The sequence below is a fragment of the Drosophila guanche genome, unplaced genomic scaffold, assembly GCF_900245975.1.
Source record: "Drosophila guanche unplaced genomic scaffold, DGUA_6, whole genome shotgun sequence".
NCBI lineage: Eukaryota > Metazoa > Arthropoda > Insecta > Diptera > Drosophilidae > Drosophila > Drosophila guanche.
Genome location: NW_022995750.1, coordinates 3,973,780 through 3,995,230, shown reverse-complemented (window position 1 = coordinate 3,995,230; position 21,451 = coordinate 3,973,780). Strand labels below are relative to the sequence as shown.

At 44.6% G+C, this 21,451-nt stretch overlaps 5 protein-coding genes and 1 long non-coding RNA gene across 7 annotated transcripts in view; 2 read left to right on the top strand and 4 right to left on the bottom strand.

Annotated features, from left to right (window-relative positions):
- Positions 1 to 925: 925 nt before the first annotated feature.
- LOC117586226 lies at positions 926 to 1,381 on the bottom strand. Its single transcript, XM_034276163.1, has 2 exons — positions 1,291 to 1,381; positions 926 to 1,231 (listed from the first exon to the last, which is right to left on the bottom strand). Exons 1-2 carry the CDS (start codon positions 1,318 to 1,320, stop codon positions 1,010 to 1,012), a joined length of 252 nt encoding a protein of 83 aa, XP_034132054.1. The 5' UTR covers positions 1,321 to 1,381; the 3' UTR covers positions 926 to 1,009.
- Positions 1,382 to 1,767: 386 nt separating this feature from the next.
- LOC117586221 (pupal cuticle protein Edg-84A) lies at positions 1,768 to 2,715 on the bottom strand. Its single transcript, XM_034276157.1, has 2 exons — positions 2,617 to 2,715; positions 1,768 to 2,530 (listed from the first exon to the last, which is right to left on the bottom strand). Exons 1-2 carry the CDS (start codon positions 2,710 to 2,712, stop codon positions 1,832 to 1,834), a joined length of 795 nt encoding a protein of 264 aa, XP_034132048.1. The 5' UTR covers positions 2,713 to 2,715; the 3' UTR covers positions 1,768 to 1,831.
- Positions 2,716 to 4,387: 1,672 nt separating this feature from the next.
- On the bottom strand, positions 4,388 to 5,220 carry LOC117586224 (larval cuticle protein A2B-like). The gene is made up of 2 exons (XM_034276161.1): positions 5,162 to 5,220; positions 4,388 to 5,103 (listed from the first exon to the last, which is right to left on the bottom strand). The coding sequence occupies exons 1-2, from the start codon at positions 5,171 to 5,173 to the stop codon at positions 4,474 to 4,476; spliced, it is 642 nt and encodes a 213-aa protein (XP_034132052.1). The 5' UTR covers positions 5,174 to 5,220; the 3' UTR covers positions 4,388 to 4,473.
- Positions 5,221 to 6,667: 1,447 nt separating this feature from the next.
- Positions 6,668 to 7,638, top strand: LOC117586223 (cuticle protein 7-like). Its single transcript, XM_034276160.1, has 2 exons — positions 6,668 to 6,739; positions 6,806 to 7,638. The coding sequence occupies exons 1-2, from the start codon at positions 6,728 to 6,730 to the stop codon at positions 7,514 to 7,516; spliced, it is 723 nt and encodes a 240-aa protein (XP_034132051.1). The 5' UTR covers positions 6,668 to 6,727; the 3' UTR covers positions 7,517 to 7,638.
- Positions 7,639 to 9,039: 1,401 nt separating this feature from the next.
- LOC117586227 lies at positions 9,040 to 9,478 on the top strand. The gene is made up of 2 exons (XR_004573985.1): positions 9,040 to 9,184; positions 9,239 to 9,478. It is a non-coding gene; the product is annotated as an uncharacterized LOC117586227 (long non-coding RNA).
- Positions 9,479 to 11,516: 2,038 nt separating this feature from the next.
- Positions 11,517 to 21,451, bottom strand: part of LOC117586380 (homeotic protein proboscipedia) — a 33,402-nt gene continuing 23,467 nt past the window's right edge. Inside the window, exons 4-9 of one of the 2 annotated variants that reach the window (XM_034276409.1) lie at positions 15,069 to 15,226; positions 14,672 to 14,786; positions 14,115 to 14,246; positions 13,876 to 14,048; positions 13,054 to 13,808; positions 11,517 to 12,651 (exon numbers count right to left, since the gene is read on the bottom strand). In XM_034276409.1, the coding sequence (XP_034132300.1) occupies positions 12,129 to 12,651; positions 13,054 to 13,808; positions 13,876 to 14,048; positions 14,115 to 14,246; positions 14,672 to 14,786; positions 15,069 to 15,226 (1,856 nt within the window). In that variant the 3' untranslated portion in view covers positions 11,517 to 12,128. The remainder of the gene's footprint in view (positions 12,652 to 13,053; positions 13,809 to 13,875; positions 14,049 to 14,114; positions 14,247 to 14,671; positions 14,787 to 15,068; positions 15,227 to 21,451) is intronic. The other variant, XM_034276410.1, reaches the window with a different exon arrangement.

Genomic DNA, 21,451 nt, shown 5'->3' with positions numbered 1-21,451 from the left:
CCACGCGGATTGCCAAAGCCAAAGCCACAGACACAACCACAGCCACAGCTAAAGCCACACAATGAGGAGCGAAAGGCCGAGAGCATCGAGGGCGAACCGGCATTTGGCCGCTAATGTGGTTGCGTTAGACCTTTGTGTAGGAATGTGGAGCAAATTATGTCTTGTCTTGCAATTGGACATACCTCAAGATCGAGTCAGAGTCATACACATACTCGTACGAGTATGTACACCGTAGTCGTTGCCGCACTCTGGCCTGGCCGCAACCGACAGCGACAGCGACAGCGAAACTGATATCAGAGCCAATGGTATGGTATGCCTCAAGTAATTTGACATTCAATTTGTGTGCGACATTAAAATTGCAAAAAGTGCTATTGTTGCTACCGGATATTTTGGCAAAGCAGACCCCAGACCCCACAAAAACCGGTCTTCGAATGTAGAGCTGCGGCTAACAAAAATTCGCATTGAATCATGACCAATCCGGGAAACACTGGCGTGGTGTTTAATATGTAAATCTCACACCTCATTAAATTAATGCCAATTGATCTCACATATCATTGGAATATGTTTCGATGGACATTTTGTGATATTGTTTGGATTACTTGAGAAGCGTTTGTTCTGTGCCTAATCTTTTTATTCCAATGGAATGTGCTTATTCTGTGCAAAATATTACAAGTCATGTTTGTTGTTTCGAGATTAAATATTTTCATAGCCTTGAGTTTATCTGTAGGTAATCCAAATGAACTTAAGTTATGCGCTTCTATGTATGTTAGGGTTTGAAGTAATTCAATGTAAAAGAGAAACAAGTAAATTGTATAAAATCACCAGAAAATACTATAGATAATAGGAAAAGAATGTTGCGTGGGTTTTAGGGTTATCAAATATCATTTTAACCCCCATGAAAACGCTCCCAAAAATATTACAAAAATAAATAACCCAATAATGTTTGCATTTTCCACGATTCCACATAGCAAAAGATTTGTTCATTATTTTACCTCCCATTTGCTGCATTTTAGGAAAAATAGCTATCGCGAAGTACTCGTTCTTCCGAGTATCGCGGTGGTTGGATACGAGGACTTTGTGCGGGTGCCTCAGCACTGGGTAGACGATTTAATCGATCTTTGTCATGTTCCGCCTTCTGGCTTTGAACCGAGGGTCGCGGTTCTGGTGTGCGATAGAACTCCGTGTGTCTTAGACGTGGATATCTCTCGCAGGTGTTGGTGTTCAGGGTTTTCTGGAAGGAGAAAAACGAGGAATTTAATAATTTATATTTCGAAACAAAATTGTACTTACCGGGAAATATTGCTTTCGTGAGTTGGACATTGTTTTTATTTTTTTTTTCAATAGATTTTAATATTTTTTTTTGCACCAAAAAATGTTTTTCTAATTTTAAGCCTACATTTTTTTCCAAAAGGTACTACAAATTTAATGAAAAATTTTAAATTTTGATCTGTGTCTTTCGACTGTTTTGAACGAACTGAATACTTTTCACAATATGTGAAAAAAGCGTAGGGAAATGTCAGAGATGCTGAGGGGCCTACCTTGTGTCAAATTTAAGTTATCCAACAGCTAGTATAAAATCGATTACATCCCCCGATTTCTAGTTGTACCTTAATGTATCCTTGGTATTTTATGGGTACTTATCCACGTTATCCACTTTGCAAACACTAAATGGTATAGTTTTTATGAATTCATCAAAGTTTATTCAAAATATGTACAATATAACAACTAATCAACAACTAAATAAATGTGTATAATGATAGTTCAGAATGGAATGGATATGCAAGATGGTTAATACTTTCGCTTGTCAGCTCTCCAGATGGAAGATCTCCCTTTACTGATGATGGTAGTACTCGTGGGAGTCATGGGCAGCATGGGCGGGTGCTGGAGTATCGTAGGTGGCATAGTGATGCTGGTGCTCCTGCTCCTGCTGCTGCTGTTGCTCATAATGAGAGGTGTAGGCGGGAGCAGTGTAAGCGGGAGGGGTGTACGCTGGAGCAGCATAGGTGGGTGCCGCATAAGTGGGTGCCGGAGCAGCATAAGACAAGGGTGTCTTGATCACAGCAGTCGGGGCGTGGTGATACTGGACAGCAGCCGGAGCAGCCACCACCTTGTGGTGCACCTGGGCCAGGGGCTCGCGATGGACGACGGCATTGAATCCGTTGACAGAGTCGGCGGTGTACTTCACAGTGCGACGGAAACCATCGGCATCGTTGAGCGAGTACTCGCCCTGGACCACATCTCCATCGCGGGACTCCGACTGGCTCTTGGAATCTCCGGAGAGCGCATCCTGCACATCGTAGGCGAAGTTATACTTGGGATGGGGATCATCCGGGTACACCTCATGTCCGTGGGCATGGACATCATGTGCCTTTTGGTAGAGCACATGCTGGGGCTGGGGCTGGGGCTGGGGCTGGTGCTGGTACTGGGGCTGGGCCTGATAGAGGACGTGCTGCTGCTGCTGCTCGTGCTGCTCCAGTGGAATAATTCCAGCGGACACGGCTGCCAGGCAGCAGGCGACGAGTGCAACCATCTGTGGGCAGAGGATGATTAGATATTGTGGGTGATATTTGGACTGTTACCAAGCCCAGAGAGGCGTTACATCAGCCGCAAACTCACCTTGAATGCCATTTTGCGAGTGTTTAAGGTTAGTGGGCAAAAGAAGCGAAGCTTTGTCCTCCTTCTGTGGAGTGTGTGACTTGAATAATAATCCATTTGCCGCTGCATTTGTATTTATAGACAAATTTTTTCGTGGAGCCAGCAACGAGACCTCATCATTTGGCCATTGTCTCTCCTGGCCTTTCTTTCACTTTTCACGTTTTGGCTTACGGAAATCACTTCAATCTTAATTCGTTTGCATGTCTGCCTCTCTTTCGCTCTTCCCTCAATGATTTGCACCCACGAGTCACACCCATTTTGCTATTGTTATGAATGAAAGACGGACGGACACACCATTCGGTCAGGCGAACACAGACAAACTCTGGGACGGACAGACGAATAAGCGAACAAAACGCTGAGAGCAACAACAAAAGCCCGTTACAAACAAAAGACGAAAGACTTAGGCGAGCAACTTGCTTGAATCAGGGTCGGTACTGGGATCGGGGACGGTGCTGCGGTACTCCCTAGTCATGTAAGTAACCCAATAAATCCCACTTTGATCGATGCCCAGCATTGCACTTGACACACAGCTACACATGCACAGAAGAGAGACACACCTCCATCTCCTACTCTATCCTCCCCCTCTGGCGAATGACCCACAAAAGCGGTATGGTTTGGTATGGTCACCTTACCCATATCAATACCCAGTCCAAAATAAAACCCGAAGCTTTTGGATTGAAGCTTTTTCTCTTTGCTATTACTGCTATTACTGTTACAGGTATTACTGCGGCATAGATAAGTGCTCCATCATGGTCAAAGTGGTGGGCAAGTGACTCAACTCTCTGCCAAATGATGCAATAAAATATTCCGCATACGCTTGGAAGCTAAAGAACTTTATTGTAAGCTCATTACTAGAAGACTAATTAAAGGGATTTAAAGAACCAATTGAAACTATATTTTGTACCTAATAAAGTAATTCCAATGTCCAGAACTTATTCAAGAATCAATGACCCTTTAAGGCCACTCTTGTCTCCGTTTCAATTTCGCTTTCAGTTCACTTCAATTCAACTTTAGTTCGTGTATTTCACTTTCAAAAACAATGTTTTAATTAACAAATTTGTTACTTCTTATTCGCCATTCATTACCCAACAATCGACAAATGCGATTATAAGAACGATTCGGGATTCCAGATTCGATCTTGTCTGACTTGTGTCTGACCGCGAGTCAAACCAGTTTCTGAGCCACCGTATCCCCCACGTCATGATAGAAACATAACTTGGAATTGAACTTGACGCTGGAAAAGCCGGTACTTTTGGTATATCCGTTAGATACAATTGCAGAATTACTCAAGCACCAAGCGGAAGCTGCTGACCACGTGCTCCGAACCCCTCTACAACAGAATATACAACCAGAAAGCCAGAGCTGTATCCGTGACATACTTGTATGAATGTGCTCCGCAGATCTGAATTTGTTATGATTTATTGATTGCTGATAGGATTGGGCAATTTCCAGAGCCAAAGCGAGTCAAAGTCGTTGCGGGTGTAGCAAATGGAGTAGTAAATGTATAAATGGAATAATTGAAAAAGAAACTCCATTGGAGCTCGGAATTTCAATGTCGCAGCCAAATTAATTGGCAAGGGAATGGAATGGGAGCACTAATGAACCGAACTTAATTCAATTCAATTAAATTGCCAGCTCCAAACGGATCTCACCGGCGCCTAAGACTAAATAGATCCTTAAAAGCGGATGTCGTTCAAAAGGAAAAGACAATCTTTCGGTATATGTGGGAAATATTTGTTGTGTATTTTTAGGGGGCATTCGTATAACTATAACAATATGGGGTATGGGCATGGGAATGGGGAATGGCAGGTGTGGAACTTAATGGTGGTAGGCGACAGAGGGGGCAGCATAGGAGGCATACTGAGCAGGAGCAGCATAGTGAGCCACTGGAGCGGGAGCGGCGTACGATGTGTACTGAGCAGGAGCAGAGTAGTGGGCAACGGGAGCAACAGTCTTGACGACAGCTGGGGCGGCATAGGTGTGGTAGGCGGGAGCCACGGTCTTGACCACAGCGGGGGCAGCATAGTGGGCAACAGCGGGTGCGGCGTAGTGGGCCACGGGAGCGGCGACGGTCTTCACCACAGTCTTGACATGCTCCAGGGGAACGCGGTTGACGACGGCGTTGAATCCGTTGATGGGGTCGGCGGTGTACTGGACGGTGCGCTTGTAGCCATCGGCATCGATCAGGGAGTACTCGCCGCGGACGACATCTCCGTCGCGCTCCTCCACTTGTTCCTTGTTGTCGCCGGTGAGCTTGTCATCGACTCCGTAAGAGAAACGGTACTGGGGATGGGGATCGTATTCCTCGGCAGCCTTCACCACCACCTTCTGGGCCACAGCAACGGGAGCGGCATGGGCATAGGTGGCCACCGCTGGGCCAGCGTGATAGACCTGGGGAACTGCGTATCCGGCGCTGGCAACGGCCACGAAGGCGAGGGCGAAGATGAACTGGAACAGAGGGACTCATTAGATCGTTTCCAGGCGCTCTACCATGAGGAGAACTCACCTTGAATGCCATTTTTGATTGGTTTTGGGGCTGTGGGCTGGTTCTGTGCAGAAGGAAGACTGAGGGCTGAATGATATGGCTTCTGGCCTGGCCAGCGTATTTATAGCCACTCGCATGCACTTTCCTCGGCGACCAGGTCCGTCCGCGCTGTGTGGAGCTGCTTAAGCGTGGCCTTCTGCATATCATGCTCCACATTAGCGCTCAGTCACTGCTGCGCTGCCGCTACCGCTGTTGCTGCTGCTGCCGTTGACGCTGTCGTTGACGTAGACGTAGACGTTTACGCAGGTCGTGGAAGAGGTGGAGAGTCAAAGAGATTGTCGAGCGACGGATGGCAAAGGCGACCAGGCCAAGTGCAATGCCCATAATTATTTAGAAAGGATTCGGGATTTCCCTTCTGCCAGATGCCCACGTACAAATTGGTGGCTGCCAGAGATGATTGCATCCGCTAATAGCAATGGGGATTTATCAGAGATCTTTGCATGAGATGAGGACTTGAGAACAGCCTCCATGTGGGAGAGATGCAGTTGTGGTCTGTTGATGGGTAGCCTTCATTGCGGTCTGATTGTTCCAAATTGATGATAAGTTTGTGATGTAATCTTAATGAGGTGATGAAAATTAGGCAGGGGAAGTATAAGAAGAATCGGCAGATCTGCATGCTAAATAATCTTTCCAAGAGAGTTGTCATTCTGAAAAGTTTTATTTAATGTAATATCTCTTTCAAAATCTCTCTCAAATTTTACCTTTACCCATAACGGAAACCATATTAAGCCCCAAGTTAAAGTTCAATAACCTTGATACATATTCCCCCAAGAAGCTTGACAAATGCTCTGCCCAAACGTTACATAGTTCCTTTATAATATTCATAATCAAAACGATCTACAGGGTCTTGCGACACATTCGCCTCTCAAGAGGATTAACAGAGCTTAAGTTGAGCTAAAAATGTGGGAGTAAATATCCGTTAACAATCGAATGAAAGATCTGCTAGAACTAAGATAGATCACAGACATTCGCCTAGTGACTAAAACGGATCTTTGCCATCACATTGGTTCAATGAATTTGCTGGCAATCGAAAGTTAAGCATAATTAGAGCCCAACCCCTTCAATAGCCTTTCGCTTTGTGATCTCTCTTTCACTCTGCTGAGTTGTTTGTTTCCAGAATCTGTGGCCAAAAAGAGAACAAGAACAAGCAAGACATTTCGCATTTTGCACACCCACAGAGCTTAGCGCCACACGAACAGGAAGTACGAGTTATTGCCCCGCAACTCATTTTACGTACATTCAAAGTCGAAAAACATTAAATAGATTTCGCTGTCACCGCGAAAATAAAACGCTCACTCGCAGCCAGACCATAGCAGACCAGAGCAGAGCAGAGCAAATCCGAGCAGAGCAAAGGCAAAATCAAAGCAGATCCGATCAGAGATCGTGGCAGATCCGGAGCAGAGCTGCAAACTTGATTTACTATAAAAGTTGACGTCTGTTTCCAGAAAAGTATCATTCGCAGCTCCAGTTCACTTCTGTAAAGAACCCAGTCGGCACAGCACACCACACCACACACACCTCCCAAAAATGGCATTCAAGGTAAGTGCTCTCCCCCCACAGATTAATGGACTACCTCACACCTCACTCCAACTCTCCAACTTGCAGTTTGTTTTCGCTCTCGCCTTCGTGGCCGTTGCCAGCGCCGGATACGCAGTTCCCCAGGTCTACCACGCTGGCCCAGCGGTGGCCACCTATGCCCATGCCGCTCCCGTTGCTGTGGCCCAGAAGGTGGTGGTGAAGGCTGCCGAGGAATACGATCCCCATCCCCAGTACCGTTTCTCTTACGGAGTCGATGACAAGCTGACCGGCGACAACAAGGGACAGGTGGAGGAGCGCGACGGAGATGTCGTCCGCGGCGAGTACTCCCTGATCGATGCCGATGGCTACAAGCGCACCGTCCAGTACACCGCCGACCCCATCAACGGATTCAACGCCGTCGTCAACCGCGTTCCCCTGGAGCATGTCAAGACTGTGGTGAAGACCGTCGCCGCTCCCGTGGCCCACTATGCTGCTCCCACCCACTACGCCGCCCCAGCTGTGGTCAAGACTGTGGCTCCAGCTTACACATCCTATGCCGCCCCAGCTGTCGTCAAGACCGTTGCTCCCGTGGCTCACTATGCTGCTCCTGCTCAGTACACATCTTATGCCGCCCCTGCGCCCGTGGCTCACTATGCTGCCCCTGCTGCCCAGTATACTTCTTATGCTGCCCCTGCTCCCGTTGCCCACTACGCTCATGCCGCTCCAGCTGTGACATACTCTGCGCCCGCTGCCCACTACTCCACGTACGCTGCCCCCGCCGTCAGCTACCACCACTAGGATGTTAGTAGGACCCGCAGGACTCTGAGTTGTACATAGAATTGTTGGCTTTATTACATAACTGAACATTTATTTATTGACAGCACCAATAAACAAAATGCATACGACATACTGCACATATCAAGAAAATCAAAACAGTTTTTTGTCATCTTAAGATTCCCATCAAATATACCTTTTTCCTATACATTTAGAGTATTTTTGCATATATTTGATTCGCAGGATTCACTGATTATTATCAGTTTAACACTCAGATCTAACTCTAAGTAATTTCATTCAGATTCCACCAGCTCTTTCTCTGAATTCACATTCCACAAGTTCCACTAGGACAACTCTCCTTTGCGAGTAAAGTATTTCTCTGGAAATCCGTGGATTGCCTGCCTGTAAAGGATCCCTCAAAGGTCGTTCACATTATCCTGTTTTGCTGTTTTATTTATTTGCTGTTTATTTTTTTCATAACTTGTTTTGTCTGCCAACGGAAAAAGTTCACAGACATCATAGGGCTCAAGGAAAAAAAAAAGGATTGCTGCTGCAATCGCACTCGTAGAGCGATGCAATTCCTGTGGTGCTTTTGCTGCAGTCCAACGAGGCGGCAGGACTTTTGTTTCGCGCTCCTTTAAGGATGCGGTGCGATGCTCATTCGAGGGCAACGAACTGCTTTGGCCTGCTGACGATCCCTATCCATGGGCCCTCTGTGTCTGTTTTGTCTGAAGGGGCAGACACAAAATCGTGAGCTTTGTCTTGCAGATTTCCATTTGAATGGACGAAGGACTCGAACTCCTCTACCACAATCCAAAGAATCCCTCGCTTTTATCTGTTGTTTGTAATATAAAACGGAAATTATGGGGTCATGACTTTACTTGCATGACTGATAAATGTTCTTTCGGGGGAACTTTCGATTCAGTTTCTGTTTCAGTTTCTAGCTGAAGTTTGTAGGGTTCTGCTTCTGCTTTCGCTAGCTTCCCACAGTTAAATAGGAATTTATGTGGGGACTCTGTTCTATGTGGAAACACCTGCTGCCGTTAAAGAACAATTCTGGATTCTGGAGGGGTGATCCAAGGTTAAAAGTTCTCCAATCTCAGCTAGCCAACTGCTGTCAACTACAAACTGCTCACTCTTAACCCCTTTGCCGATGCGATTTTACTGACTAATCAAGTGGAAGATTTCAGATTTTGGGTGCTGGACTCTTCATCGATAGCGACCGATGGCGAAGCCGAGGCCGAACCCTTCTCAACATCATCATCATCATTATCTTGCTCGGAGCCCAACAACAATGAGAACTGACAATGCAACCAGACAAAAACAGAAAGCACAAGCTCTAAAAAACAAAAGGAGAGAGAGACGAGACGAGACGAGACCAGCACACAGCACACAGCAAAACAAAAAAAACAGAACCCGATCAAGTGAGTTTAAGGATCGTCGAACCTCAAGCAGGGGGTAAAAGTAAACTGGCTTTCGGCCCTCTCTGTCCGTTCTTAGGCACTCGTATAAATAGTGCACCTCGGGTTCTGGCCGCTCATTCAGTGTTTTGTGTTGAGTCCAAGAGGTTGGGCACAGGAGCAGCCTGCGATCGCGCCTTGGGGTGTATCCGGACCAGCAAAAACTTACCTTTTGGATAACGTACTTTTGGATGCAGTTGCGCCCAGTCCATCAAATGGCAGATGTCCAGAGGTAATCCCACCAATTAAGACCAATTATCAGTAATTAACATTTGAATCCTTTCAGATCCTTCTAATCTCTTAGATATCAGCCATCGGCGTAGTCAAAATAATGCCAGGAAAATAATACATTTCGATTTCGGTCCAGTCACATGCCACCACTTCCATCAGCACCACTTCCAACAAATCCACTGCACAACACAACATACAAAACACACACAAAAAACCATCCTAGGATGATCGTTAGGCCAGAACCCAGACGGAGCTAGCTAGCACACTGGCCCACACACCTTTTTGGCCCTCATCATGAAACATTGAATCGTTGGAAGGTCGCACCACACCCATCCATCCATCCATCCATCCATCCAGCAACACCCCACCAAACGTCGTTTCGGAACTTTGGACAAAATTCACATTTGTGTTTAAGTTTAGGTGTAAACAATAAACAAAAGACAACAATAGGCTACCGAAAAAAAGTAAAAAAAAAAATATCTAAAACAGAGTTATGTTTTTTTTATATCGGAATTCTTATCAGAAATCGAATGAAAGTCGGAGAATTTTGTAATATAAATTCAGGAGACTGTCAAAGGTGTTTCTAATTAATTTCGCTGGATCCTCAAGGTGATCAAAGTTTCAAAAAAGTCTTCTCCCCCTTTAGCACTTTTACTTTTTTTTGATTTTGATCAGAGAAATCGCTAAATAAATGAATGAAAACATTTCGTTATGATTGCCCAGAGAGGCCGCAATGCTAACTATAATTGAATGTATATCAAGGTCAGGCCAGAGTCAGAGACAGAGCCCAAGTCAAAGCCTACAACTATGACAGAGCCACCATGTGAGTGCCCTGAACAGTCAGCACATTTTAAAGGTTTTACGGCACACACAGGTGCGGTGCCACTGCTACTGCCAAAAATAAAGCACAATAAAATACATCAAAAAGGGTAGAGAAATATGTCTAAGAAAAATGATAAGTGGTAAGTGAACTGGTTTTTGGTGTGCAAGTTTAATTGGCATTATTTGAGACAGCAGCAGCAGTAGCAGCAAACTCAGGTTAGGCGGTGGGGTTATGCTATGGAATTTGTAATTGTAATGGCCATAAACTATTTCCAGCGCTTAGCTGGGTTGCATTCGCCGCGTCGATTAACATAAACAAAACTCCGAGTCGAGGGTTTCCCTTCAGAAATTAAGCAAAACTAAATTGTAATTAACAAGCTCCACAACTTATCTTTTTTCAACAGTTGTCCAATAGATACAATATCTTCAATATACGATTCGAGTAGCTGCTGTTGTTGACGGCCAGCTGTTCGCTACTGAAGTGATTATTTTTTATGATTTTCAATACAAATTCGTTTCGTTGTGACCTTAGAGCTGTGCTGTGGAATCGTGCTGGAGTGGTCTGTTAATTAAATTAATTTAGCCAGACAGCCGACGGTTGGGCAACTCCCCCTATCCATGTCCTTTGGGGTATAACCAAACAGCCAGACATTCTGTGACATTATTTAGGTTTTAGCCTGCACTCGACATGGACACGGATACGGATATTGGACGGACATCGACAGGGACACGGGACACCCAAACAGCTAAACCAATTTCCAGCAAACACTCGGCCCTGGTGATCAATCTTAAATTTTCACCGACACTGTCAGAATTGTGCGTAGTCGACGACACGGGAGGACTGAGGACTGGGATATGGGACAGGACATGTGCATCATGTGGCTTAGTTGCTCCTGGTTCCTGCAGCCTGGTCCCTGATCCAGACACTCTCTCACCCGAATCTACCTTGAAACGTTGACAGGCAAAAACCCAAAAATGCTGGTTGACGAATGAGCCTCGGAGTTGGAGGCTCGCCAGTCTCTAGGGGAAAAGCTGTTGAAAATTCTGCTCTTCAGATCCTCTGCTCTTCTGTTTGCCTGCATCTCATGGAGTGTTTTAATGGACCATGAATTTTGTCACTTTCCTTAATCAAATCAACATTTTTTCTGTCAACGAAATATATTAAAATTTATCCCTGAATTTAGGTTGGAGTTTCATGTTGTCTTGGAATTTATACAACTATTTCTTTCCCCCTTTTAAAAGAGATTTGTTTCACCCATTGTTTGCGTAATCCCAAAATGTTGAAAAGCAGCGGGATATGGCCTTAAATTGCCTTTCGAACCATTCCACCCATCCATCATCGGTTGTCAATGGCTGTGGATGTCTGTATGTATTGGGAGATTAAGGAAGTTGTAAACGACGCATACGGGAACGTACATGTATACAAGATGTGAACTCAATTGCTGTTTCATATTCATATCTTAATTAGTTTTTATTCTTTCTCCTTACACAGATATATTTTAAGCCATATTTATTTAATTATTTAATAGTTATGGTGTATTTTTTAGAGGGAGAAATGGTAAAGGCAACATACAAACATTACAAACATTGAAATAATTGAGTGTGTTCCTTAAAAATCTAAATCATATTTCTTGAAAGAGAAATTGCACTTGAATCGCAGGAGGGATTCAAATTTGTATTCCTGTCAAACTTTTGATTTCAGCTACTTTTCAATATATACATAAAAATCAACAAAATAATAGGAAATTAATTTGATTGCTTAGTTTTAGGAGAGATTTTTCTGGTATTGAATTATTTGTTTGATTAGTTGTGGAATTTTTCTAGCTATTTACAGTTTTTCCGGACTTTCTTTTAGTTATGAATGGAGTTTTCCAAGAGAGAATCGAAATTATTTTTGACTTTTAGTCAAAAGAAAAGTGTATCAAATTTCGTTTTATTTTATTCTAAATACAGATGGAATAGAACTCTTTATGGTTAATTCTTAGAAGATAGTATTTACAGATATGTGCTATGTGGTTACAACATCGAAGATAAACACAGATACTCACACACACACACACACATACACACAAAAGAGGGGGAGAATTAGGCTAGAACTGTACAGGCGCCTCTCCCTACACAAACTAACTGAGTTGGTAGTACTCGGGTGCAAAGTCATTGGCCAGATTGCTCAGGAAATTGAAATCCGAGGAGCTGTTCGAGTTCTCCAGGCCACTGATCGCAGCGGCTCCTGCACCGGCATTGCCTCCACCACTAACAAAAGCCTGACTCTGAACGGTCGGTCCTCCTCCTCCTCCATTCAGTGCAAAGCCATGGATATGCGATGGCGGTGGTGGGGGAGGAACAACACCTACTCCCACTCCTACGCCCACTCCAACGCCCACTTGGGCTGCTGCTGCGGGATTGTGGTGGGCATGAAGATGCGCATGCGCCTGCGCCTGAACATGGTGGTGTGGGTGATGGGTGTGCGTGTGGGTGGGCGGTACCGGGGGTTGTTGACCCGCCTCGTAGTAGCCGGCAACACCGGCACCCGCAGAACCAGCGCCAGCGGAGCCTGGACCGCCAAAATTATTGTAGCCATCGCAGTTCTCCATCTGCAAACCAAGAGCGCTGTATGCCTCGCCAGTGCCCAGGTGATGCATATGTCTGTCATGTAAAAATGAGAAACATTTGTGAGAATTATTTCATTTAAATTTGAATTCAAACTTTTCGAAACGTCGTTTTCGTTTCTGGTTTCTTGCCTTAATGGCTGCTGCCTATGTGGTTGGTGTCTAGGCTATGCCATAATGGTTGTCTCGACTAACTGTAAAATATATTTATAGCAGAATGGCGCTACTAGAGCGGAAATAAATGGAAGCTGACATCAGAGGTATGTAGCATTCGTGCCATACATACATTTTACATTAAGTTACGCCAATGTGGTTTAGCACAGACAACAACCGCACAAAGAAAAAACCATAAAGACAAGCAGTATTTTTAAAAGAGATCCTAAAATCTCGGAGAGCCAATTTTAAGACCGTTTCATTTCACTGCATCATATCCACTTACTGCTGATGATTAATGGGTGCCTGTTGGTGTTGCTGCTGGAAAACCACAGATTGGTGTTGCTGGTGAGCCTGCGCCTGCGCCTGATGTTGAAAACTCATGTTGTCGTAGTAACCACTGTTGAAATTACTCGGTCCGTTGATAGGTGGCGCCTCAAAGTCACCAACGTGGTGGTGCTGTTGCTGCTGCTGCTGCTGCTGTTGGTGATTCATGTACGCACTACCGTTGGTTTCGTTGTAGTTGTAATAGAATTGCTGCTCGTGCTGCTGCTGCTGGTTGTTTTGGTGGAATGAGGCAGCATTGGGTTTGGGACTCAGATACTCGCCCGCATGCAGGGACGACTGCTGCTTGTGCGGATTGTGGTGCGGCGAGGCGGCGAATTCAATATCGTATTTGCCATAATAGTCCTGTGGCTGGGGCTGTGGCTGCTGCTGTTGCGGGTGCAGCTGCTGTTGCTGCTGCTGCTGTTGCATTTGCTGCTTGGGACTAGGATAGTAGCCTGGGAAATAGCCACCAGCTGAGGCACCACCAACACCGGCACCAACATTTCCACCACTATTACTATCGGTGAGGGGTGTGGGCGTGGCAATAGCATTGGCATTATTCTGGTAACGTTTCTTGCCCTTTGTTGGGGGAGGATTGGCGGAAGCGATGACGGCATCCGAGTCCCGACGAAAGCTAACCAAACTCGGCGTTGAACTCTCATAGCCAAAGGGCGATGCCTTCGATGAGGTGGACACGGCCTCCTTTTTGATGACCTGCCGAGACATAGAGGTTCCCATTTCAATATGGATTTTCAAGCAGAAAATATGTGTTAGTCCTTACCTGACTATCATCTTTCTTCTTGACTTTAATGGGGCTGCTCTCCTCGATGTCCTCGTCCAGGCTGACACTGGAGGCGACACTTGAGTCGGCACTGATCACATTCGAGGCGGATACGGTGGTGCTGCCAAGCAGATTCGATGAGATGCCCGTTTCCAAAGAGGAGTTGGGTGTCACTGAGCGAAACAATAAGTTGGATATTAATTTTAATACAGATCTTTGAAATCTTTAAATAAACTTACGACTCCCCGCACTGGGATTATTGTTGGTGGCACTCGGCGTGTTGTTGTTGTGTCCCCGGGAGTTGGAAGTGGAGTCGGGTATATCATCGGAGGGCAGCTCGCAGCCTTGACACGATTTCTTCGAATTGGAGTCTGGGATTAAAGGTAAAACAAAAACCGAATCAGTATATATATACTAGCAGCAGAAAATTGATGATTTGTTTTCATAAGAGGAGCTGACGGCTGGAGGGCAGAGGACCAAAAACTCTCACGCGAAAGGGGTTAGCCGTGGCAAGAGAGTGGTTCCATCCCACCACTGACAATGATTGATAAGCTACAGCATCTTTTACTCTTCTCCGTAAAAGCCTCTCAACGACAACCACAGGCGGAAACGGAAAAGGAAAAGTAAAAGTGGAACAACTTGTTGGTTGGAGAGCTGGAGAGCCCCAAAGGAAAGAGTTCGATTGAGAGTGCGGTACAGTTTCATGTATCCTTAAGGGATATATGTCAGAGGCACATCATTTAAAGAGCTTAATTCTATTTGTATTTATACACTTATATGTATGTGCTTTACTTACTGCTGTCGGACTGATCATCGTCACCTTTGAGGCTGTCTTTATTGTCCTCGTCGTCCGTTTTCGAGAGCGTTTGCCGCTTGTGTTTCATGCGGCGATTTTGAAACCAAACTTTTACCTGCAAAACACCAAAATTAGATTAGTTCAACTTCACTCCAGGCGTCAAGGTGTGCAATTAAAAAGTAGAGAAACAGGAAGGCAGACAGGAATGAGAGGAGGCAGTACCCGCCTGTCAACCCTGCACTGCATGCAATTTGTCAGCGAAATAATGGAATTCCTTCAGAGAAGGTGCAAGCTGCTGCTGCTGCAGCTCCTGGTGCTGCCACAAAATTGGATTGGCGGAATACATTGGAATACATTCTGCAGAGAGCTGCCAAGAATGGGGAACGGAGCGACTCACCTGTCGCTCGGTTAGGTCCAGGCTGGCTGCTATCTCGATTCTCCTTGGGCGGCATAAATATTTATTGAAGTGGAATTCCTTCTCCAGCTCCAGCAGCTGGGTGTTCGTGTACGCGGTGCGGAGGCGTCTGGGCAGGCCATTTTCTGGAACGAATTCAGCTGCAATTGAGAAATTGCATTTTGTTCTTTGAGACTTTGGAGAGTGAATGTGAATTTTTCTATCTTTTCTGCTTGCGGTTTCCAAACCATTTATGTACCTAGACATTCTTGCATTCGCTGTACTAAAAGTTTACTGGAAAAATCCCTCTTCCTTTCTATATCTTTTTGCTTGTAATCAATCCATCAGTTCGTCACCGAGCATAACTAATTCAATGGAAATGCTCACCAACTATGGCAGCAACTTTTCCAAAGATTCTCCTTCAGCTCAACCAAAAAAAAAACTGCAGCTGATGCTACGACGGTAAGTTTTGCTTTTTCGCAGCTCGGGAAAAACCTCGGAGCACCGAGAGCGTTAAGTAATTAACAAAAATCTAATCAATCAATCGGTGATGGAGAGACATGGCCACAGAGACGCCGCTGCGGCTCTCAAGTAGTTTGGCTACCGAACAGAAGCCGCAATCAGTGGATAGGCAATAACCAGCATGGGAACATGGCTTCCAGGCGGCAGCCCTATGCAAGGCACGGAGATGAGAACTTAATTTGAATAAAGTGTGCTGTGAGGGAAATGCTGCGCGGCTGTGAATGTGTCACATTTTGGCTGTGAATCCATGACAGATCATTGCGTTAAAAATGTATATTATTTCAATCGGGATTTTACTCTCAAAAGTGTGCGAAACACCCCCAAAATACATTGTAATACTTAGAGATAATGGGAGGGAGGTAGAGGGATAATGGTAAAGAGATGAGTACCAGATTAGATTAGAGAACTTTCACTCGAGATACAAAATTAGTTTTATTACTATTAAAAATTCTTCCATTCCAAACATTTCAAAATGTACGAAAGTGATCCATCTCATGGATTATTTATTATAATCGATTAAAATGGCACCAACAAATAATGGTCCATTTCGTGGAAATGAAGTCAATTCGAATAATGCTATGCCTTTTCAGTAGTCCCTAAGCTAAGGATCCCTTAACTAAGCTTTACTTAAAATCTCTGGAAAAACTTTTCTCTTGCAAAACTTCGAAAAAATTCGAATGATGGAAGATCGCGAAAAAGTTGTTTCTACTTGAACGAATTGAAATAAATGTGCCCCGAAATAAAAGTCGCATTGGGTAGTGAAGAAATGCGCATATCATTTTAGGAAACGCTGAACATTTGATTCCTTTACACCCCACACTTCTCCAATGAATTTCTCCACACCTTATTTGCATTGATGCGATTGCAAAATATTTTTCTTGTAAGTATTTTCGCGTTTTTCTCTTTTGGCAACAGCACAAATTTCCAGTTGAACGAGCTGCGTAAACAGAGTCTCAATAGCGGAAAATGGCAGCAGTGGGAGCCGTGGGGGAGCTGGGACCAGGAGCCAGACATAGACACTGATTGAATTACAGATGCGAAGCGAACACTCGGGGTTCGGTTCCTTCATCAATACTCGCAAAGCGGATGCCATAAACACCACCTGGTGGGGCACACACACTGACAGCAGAGAGAAAAGAGAGGGGCGAGAGGCAAGAGGCGAGGCCATTTCCCCAGAACGAACCCGGAGGCGGGAGTGTGCGAGTACCGTGTACTTTGGGTGCTCGTACTCATACTTGTGCGAAAAGTGCCCAGAGATATAGATACGGAATGAAAGCATAAATTTCGCACAAAAGTTGCAGCCGAAAACTGTTTACGAGCGAGAGAGAGAGAGAGGGCCAGGCGCAGGCAGAACGGGAGGCAGGCACTCAGGCAGAGCCCAAAACGGCAGTCAGCCAGAGGGAAAACTGAAAAGTAAAGTGCACAAAAGCAGAAAATATGATTTCCTTTTTGGCGACGACAAGCAAAAAGATAATTTTCTAAACCCCGAACCAAACCCAAGCCCCTCTCGAAAGTGCCACACAGAGAGGCCCAGAGAGAGAGAGAGAGAGAGAAAGAGATAGAGAGAGTGGGGAAAGATTCTAGGCAGCAGCCAAGTTGAATGCAATTTCTGCAGCCTGGTCAAAATGGAATCCACATCGGAACCATTGCACCACCCAACCAACCCAGCAACTCTCCCAAAGCAAATGACAGCTGCCTGCATTGGGCCAGTCTCTGCCTCTGGTTCTCTCGCCTTTCTAGAGGTGGCTTGGAAATTACAAAATGAATTTTGTTTTGTCATGGCCCCAGAGATGAAGCAGGAGGAGCAGGCAGAGCGTAGCTGTAGCCGTGGCCGTAGAGACATTGGAAATGTCATCAGCATGGATGAAATGCCGGAAAAGTCAAAATGGAAACTTATCAGCAAAACTACAAACGAAGGAGGATAGGAATAGGACAAGGATACTTTGCAGCAGCTTTTGGGGATTGGATTGGGTTTTGTGGCACTCGACTTGGGGATTTCGCCTTCAACTTAAATATTAGAAATCATCAGTTGGTTATTATTTGCTCGTAAATCTCTGTAGAGGTTGGTTTTTGGCTGAAAATAAAATTAATTTCAACAGCAAAATTCCAGCAGACAGTAGAGGAAACACTTTTGCATGATTTACAGCCCTTTTCGTAGGGGTTGGGGGGATACACTTATTAACTGCTTCAACAGCATCGTTTACATGTTAACACTTAAACGCACTCGTTGTCCGTTGCCCACTACGCCCAAGGACCTTCTTCTGCTGCTGCTGCTACTCCTGGGAAATTTATGTTTCTATTTGGGGAAACCCACAAAAACCTCTCTACAAAGAAGCCCTGTAAAAGCGGGGCACATTTAACGCATTAGCCGCACCTTTGGTCTGCAAATTAAAATAAGCGTAAATTTTGCAACAATTGCACAAATGTTGCTAGTGGAAATAATGCTAAAAAAAAGGGAAATATTATAATCAGTACAGAGGGAGAAATCTGCAAGCAGCTTGATAACATTTTGTTAAGAATTCTGTTCCACTTTGCGCCATAACAATTCGAAAAATCCGCAGAATTCAGTCGATAACAAGTTTGGGTACCCATTTCATTCCTTACAGTGTATATCCCTCACCAGCTCTTCAACTAAATCATCTGTAGCCCTTCCCTCACATGCCAAGGAGTTTCCAGAATGAATTGTATACTCGTGTGTCTATTTGGTCAACGCTAACTACCAATTACATACATAAGTAGATGGCAGGATGGGGCTTGTTCAACCATTTTTTGGGCTCGACCACTTGCACATGACCACAGTCCATAAGGATGCACATTAAGGACATTTGTGGCCGGTCAGAGGACAAGAGCGGTCAACAAGGAGGGACACAGACCCAGACCCGCACTCAGACCCAAAGCCCTGACCAAAGGTGCTGCCAAGTGGCAAAAAATGACCTCAATTTATCTTGTACATTTTCGTGTTGGTCTAGCCATAGGAAAGGGGAAATATTTTCCTAGCTTCCCTTCCAGTATGCCTGATGCTTGCGGTTCGTTAAAGCTTTTAAATTTGGAGCAAAAGTATCTGACAAATTCAATCAAACGGGTGGCACAATCAACAGGAAAAAAATAACAAGAAAATCTAGGAGTAGACAATGCCGATGCGACATCAGTCCGAAGTCAGTAGCTGAAATGCCAAATGCTGATGCGCGTTGCAGTAAAAATTCTCATTCATTCATTCAGCAGCAACAGCAGCAGCAGCAGCAAAAAAACGAGATACAGATACAGCAACAGCTACAACAGATACAAATATGTGGCTGCTGGATATATCTTATTGTCGGTGTGGGCTGGACGAATGCGCAAAGAGCAGAACCATTAATCATTCCGGCCAAAGGAAGACAACAGCCAACAGACAACACAGACAGCGAACGGAGACGACGATGGAGCTGTGGAAAAAGTCAATTTCTCATGGAAATATTTTGTACGAGTATCTGTTGTTGTCTCTCCACTTGATATGCATTCAGAACTAAACCAGCTCAAGACGCAAACTACAAAAAAGGGAGCACCCAAAGATAGGAGTATAAATATTTTATTGGATACAAAAATCCAACCCAACTAAACCCCGCTACCACTCGAAAGGAGCATCTTGAGAAGAAAACAAAGGATAAATATGGCTAGGAAAGTCTTCAATCATTTAATTGTGGTTCTTGATTGACAGTTATGCGAAAAGTACAACACAACACTTCTGAATGGGCTCCGGGAGATGGTCCTTGCCATTGGATTAGTTTTAATTAGCGAGCAAGGAAAAAGGGTTGAACCACAGTCTGGGGGGATAACCCCAGCACACTGGTCGGCCCAGACAAACATTTCCGCTCCAAAACTTTACTTTAATGCCACGACAGAGCTGCCACAGTCGAAAAAGATAAATTAGAGAAATATATTTAATGACTTTTCATGACCAGCAAATGTCAACAAAACAGCAGACAAAACTGTGAACCCCCGGGAGGAGGATTGTTTTGATCAGGACTGTGTCTGGGCTGTTCTCCGACTCTGGAGGTGTGAAAATTTTTGATTAATGTTTACGAAAATGTTAGGGAAATGTGTAAATATCTTAGGGAAAGGTATTTTGAGAGATACGATCTCCAGAGGAGCCGCTGAACCTGTCTTTTCTAATGGAATTATCCGTGGCAATCGTGGCATGAAGTTTTCATTCACATATTTTGAAGATGGTCAGCAAAATATAAATATTCCGCCACCAAATCCCATTGAGAAAAAATTGTATAACTTTTTATGTGACACACATTTTTGTACCTTTTTTCATTTCTCTTATCAAAAAGCCATTAAGCAGCGCCGCCGAATTCAAAGAAAAATAATTTTCAAACCATTTTAAATTTGTTTCATATTTGAATTGCGTTTGTTTTCTCCGCCATTTTCCCATTCATTCATTTATAAAAATTGAATAACAAAGAAGCAAAGAGAGAGAGAGAGAGATAATCAGGGGGAATACTTTAAAGCGGCACAAATTGAAAAACTTTCAACATGGCCCATGGACGTTTCTCTGTACACAGAAATATATACATATTTGCGATATTTACGATTTTATATAGATACAATGTCATTTCATACAAAAGACCATGTGTTGTCGAAAGGAAAACACAGAGAGAGAGATAGAGAGAGAGAGAGAGATATGTATTGCTCTTCTGCCATGGAAATATAAAGGAAAGCTGTTTGGTAAACACTTTTTCCAACGCTTAAGCCGTGTTCCCTGGCCTGGGTTCTCGTCCTCCCCTTGGAGCTGGCTGTCATTTTGGCCTGGTGCTGGGATTCTACTTCTCCTTCTGCCGCACTTCCACATTCACATCCTTCGCCTGCTGCCACATCTTTCTCTTCTGCTTGGCTCAAAATATGAAATCCATCAGGGATGGATGCTAAGAGCTGTCAATCAAAATCAGCGAGGGAAACTTTTTTCCATCCCCACGCTCTCTCTCTCTGCCCCTGCCATATAGAAAATTTACATTTCCTGGCGCTCTCCCATACTCTCATCCCTTGGTGGATTATGTTTTTGCATGTCTGCCAGATTGAAAGCGAATTAAAAATGGGAGAGAAGCCGGCGAAAAAAAAAAACTGCTTAAAGCTTCATCTCAGTCAATGGAAAATTAATGTCAATTTAAGAGCCCAGCCTCGATTGTGTCCATTCGGAAATTGATTTTCGTAAAATACCAAAACTAAACCAAAGCTCGACACGAATGTGATTACACGAAAGAGTATCATTGGAGGCACACAGAGACACAAACCATGGTGTGCTCCATGGTTGGACAATACTTAGTTCCACCTTAACGCCCATGTTAAAGATCCCAAGGCAGTCACGCAGGTGGAGATCCAAGGCAGAGTCTTTCAGGTGGATCGGCAAGGTAGTCTCTCGGGCAAAGCAGACCCGTTCGAAGTCTTTCAGTTGGATATCCAATTGTGTGTCCAAAGCAGAAGCTGCAATCCCCAACAATAGGCCCCATGACATGACATAGGAGGGGCCTACCATGGAAAGCATCTCGCTGTCGCGGTTTTCGCAAACAATGGACAAGAAAGCGTGCCGCCATTAAAATGAAAATGATTAGTCTCCCTGCTTCAGGTTGCATGAAAAATTATTTAACGAGTAAATTGTAAGGCAGCGCACAAACACTCACAGCCACAGAGATACAGATACAGATAGGGGCCGGACAAAGACAAATACTGAAGCTGAAGGCCAAAAATCAGCTTATGATCGTTTGAAGTCTTGACACCTCAAGAAGCCGGCAGCCAGAGCTTCTCAGTGTCCAGCAAATGAATGAGTATGAATGATGTGGGTTAGAGATAGTAACGTGATTGTTGGGAGAACATGCGATGGGAGTGCG

What these genes read in the sequence shown, in the direction of transcription:
- LOC117586226 (XM_034276163.1), bottom strand. Translation starts at nt 1,320, where the DNA reads ATGTCCAACTCACGAAAGCAATATTTCCCG. An exon ending in CACGAAAGCAATATTTCCCG is followed by an intron (nt 1,232 to 1,290) that starts GTAAGTACAATT and finishes TTCTCCTTCCAG; the next exon opens with AAAACCCTGAACACCAACAC.
- LOC117586221 (XM_034276157.1), bottom strand. Translation starts at nt 2,712, where the DNA reads ATGGATTATTATTCAAGTCACACACTCCACAGAAGGAGGACAAAGCTT. An exon ending in CTCGCAAAATGGCATTCAAG is followed by an intron (nt 2,531 to 2,616) that starts GTGAGTTTGCGG and finishes CTCTGCCCACAG; the next exon opens with ATGGTTGCACTCGTCGCCTG.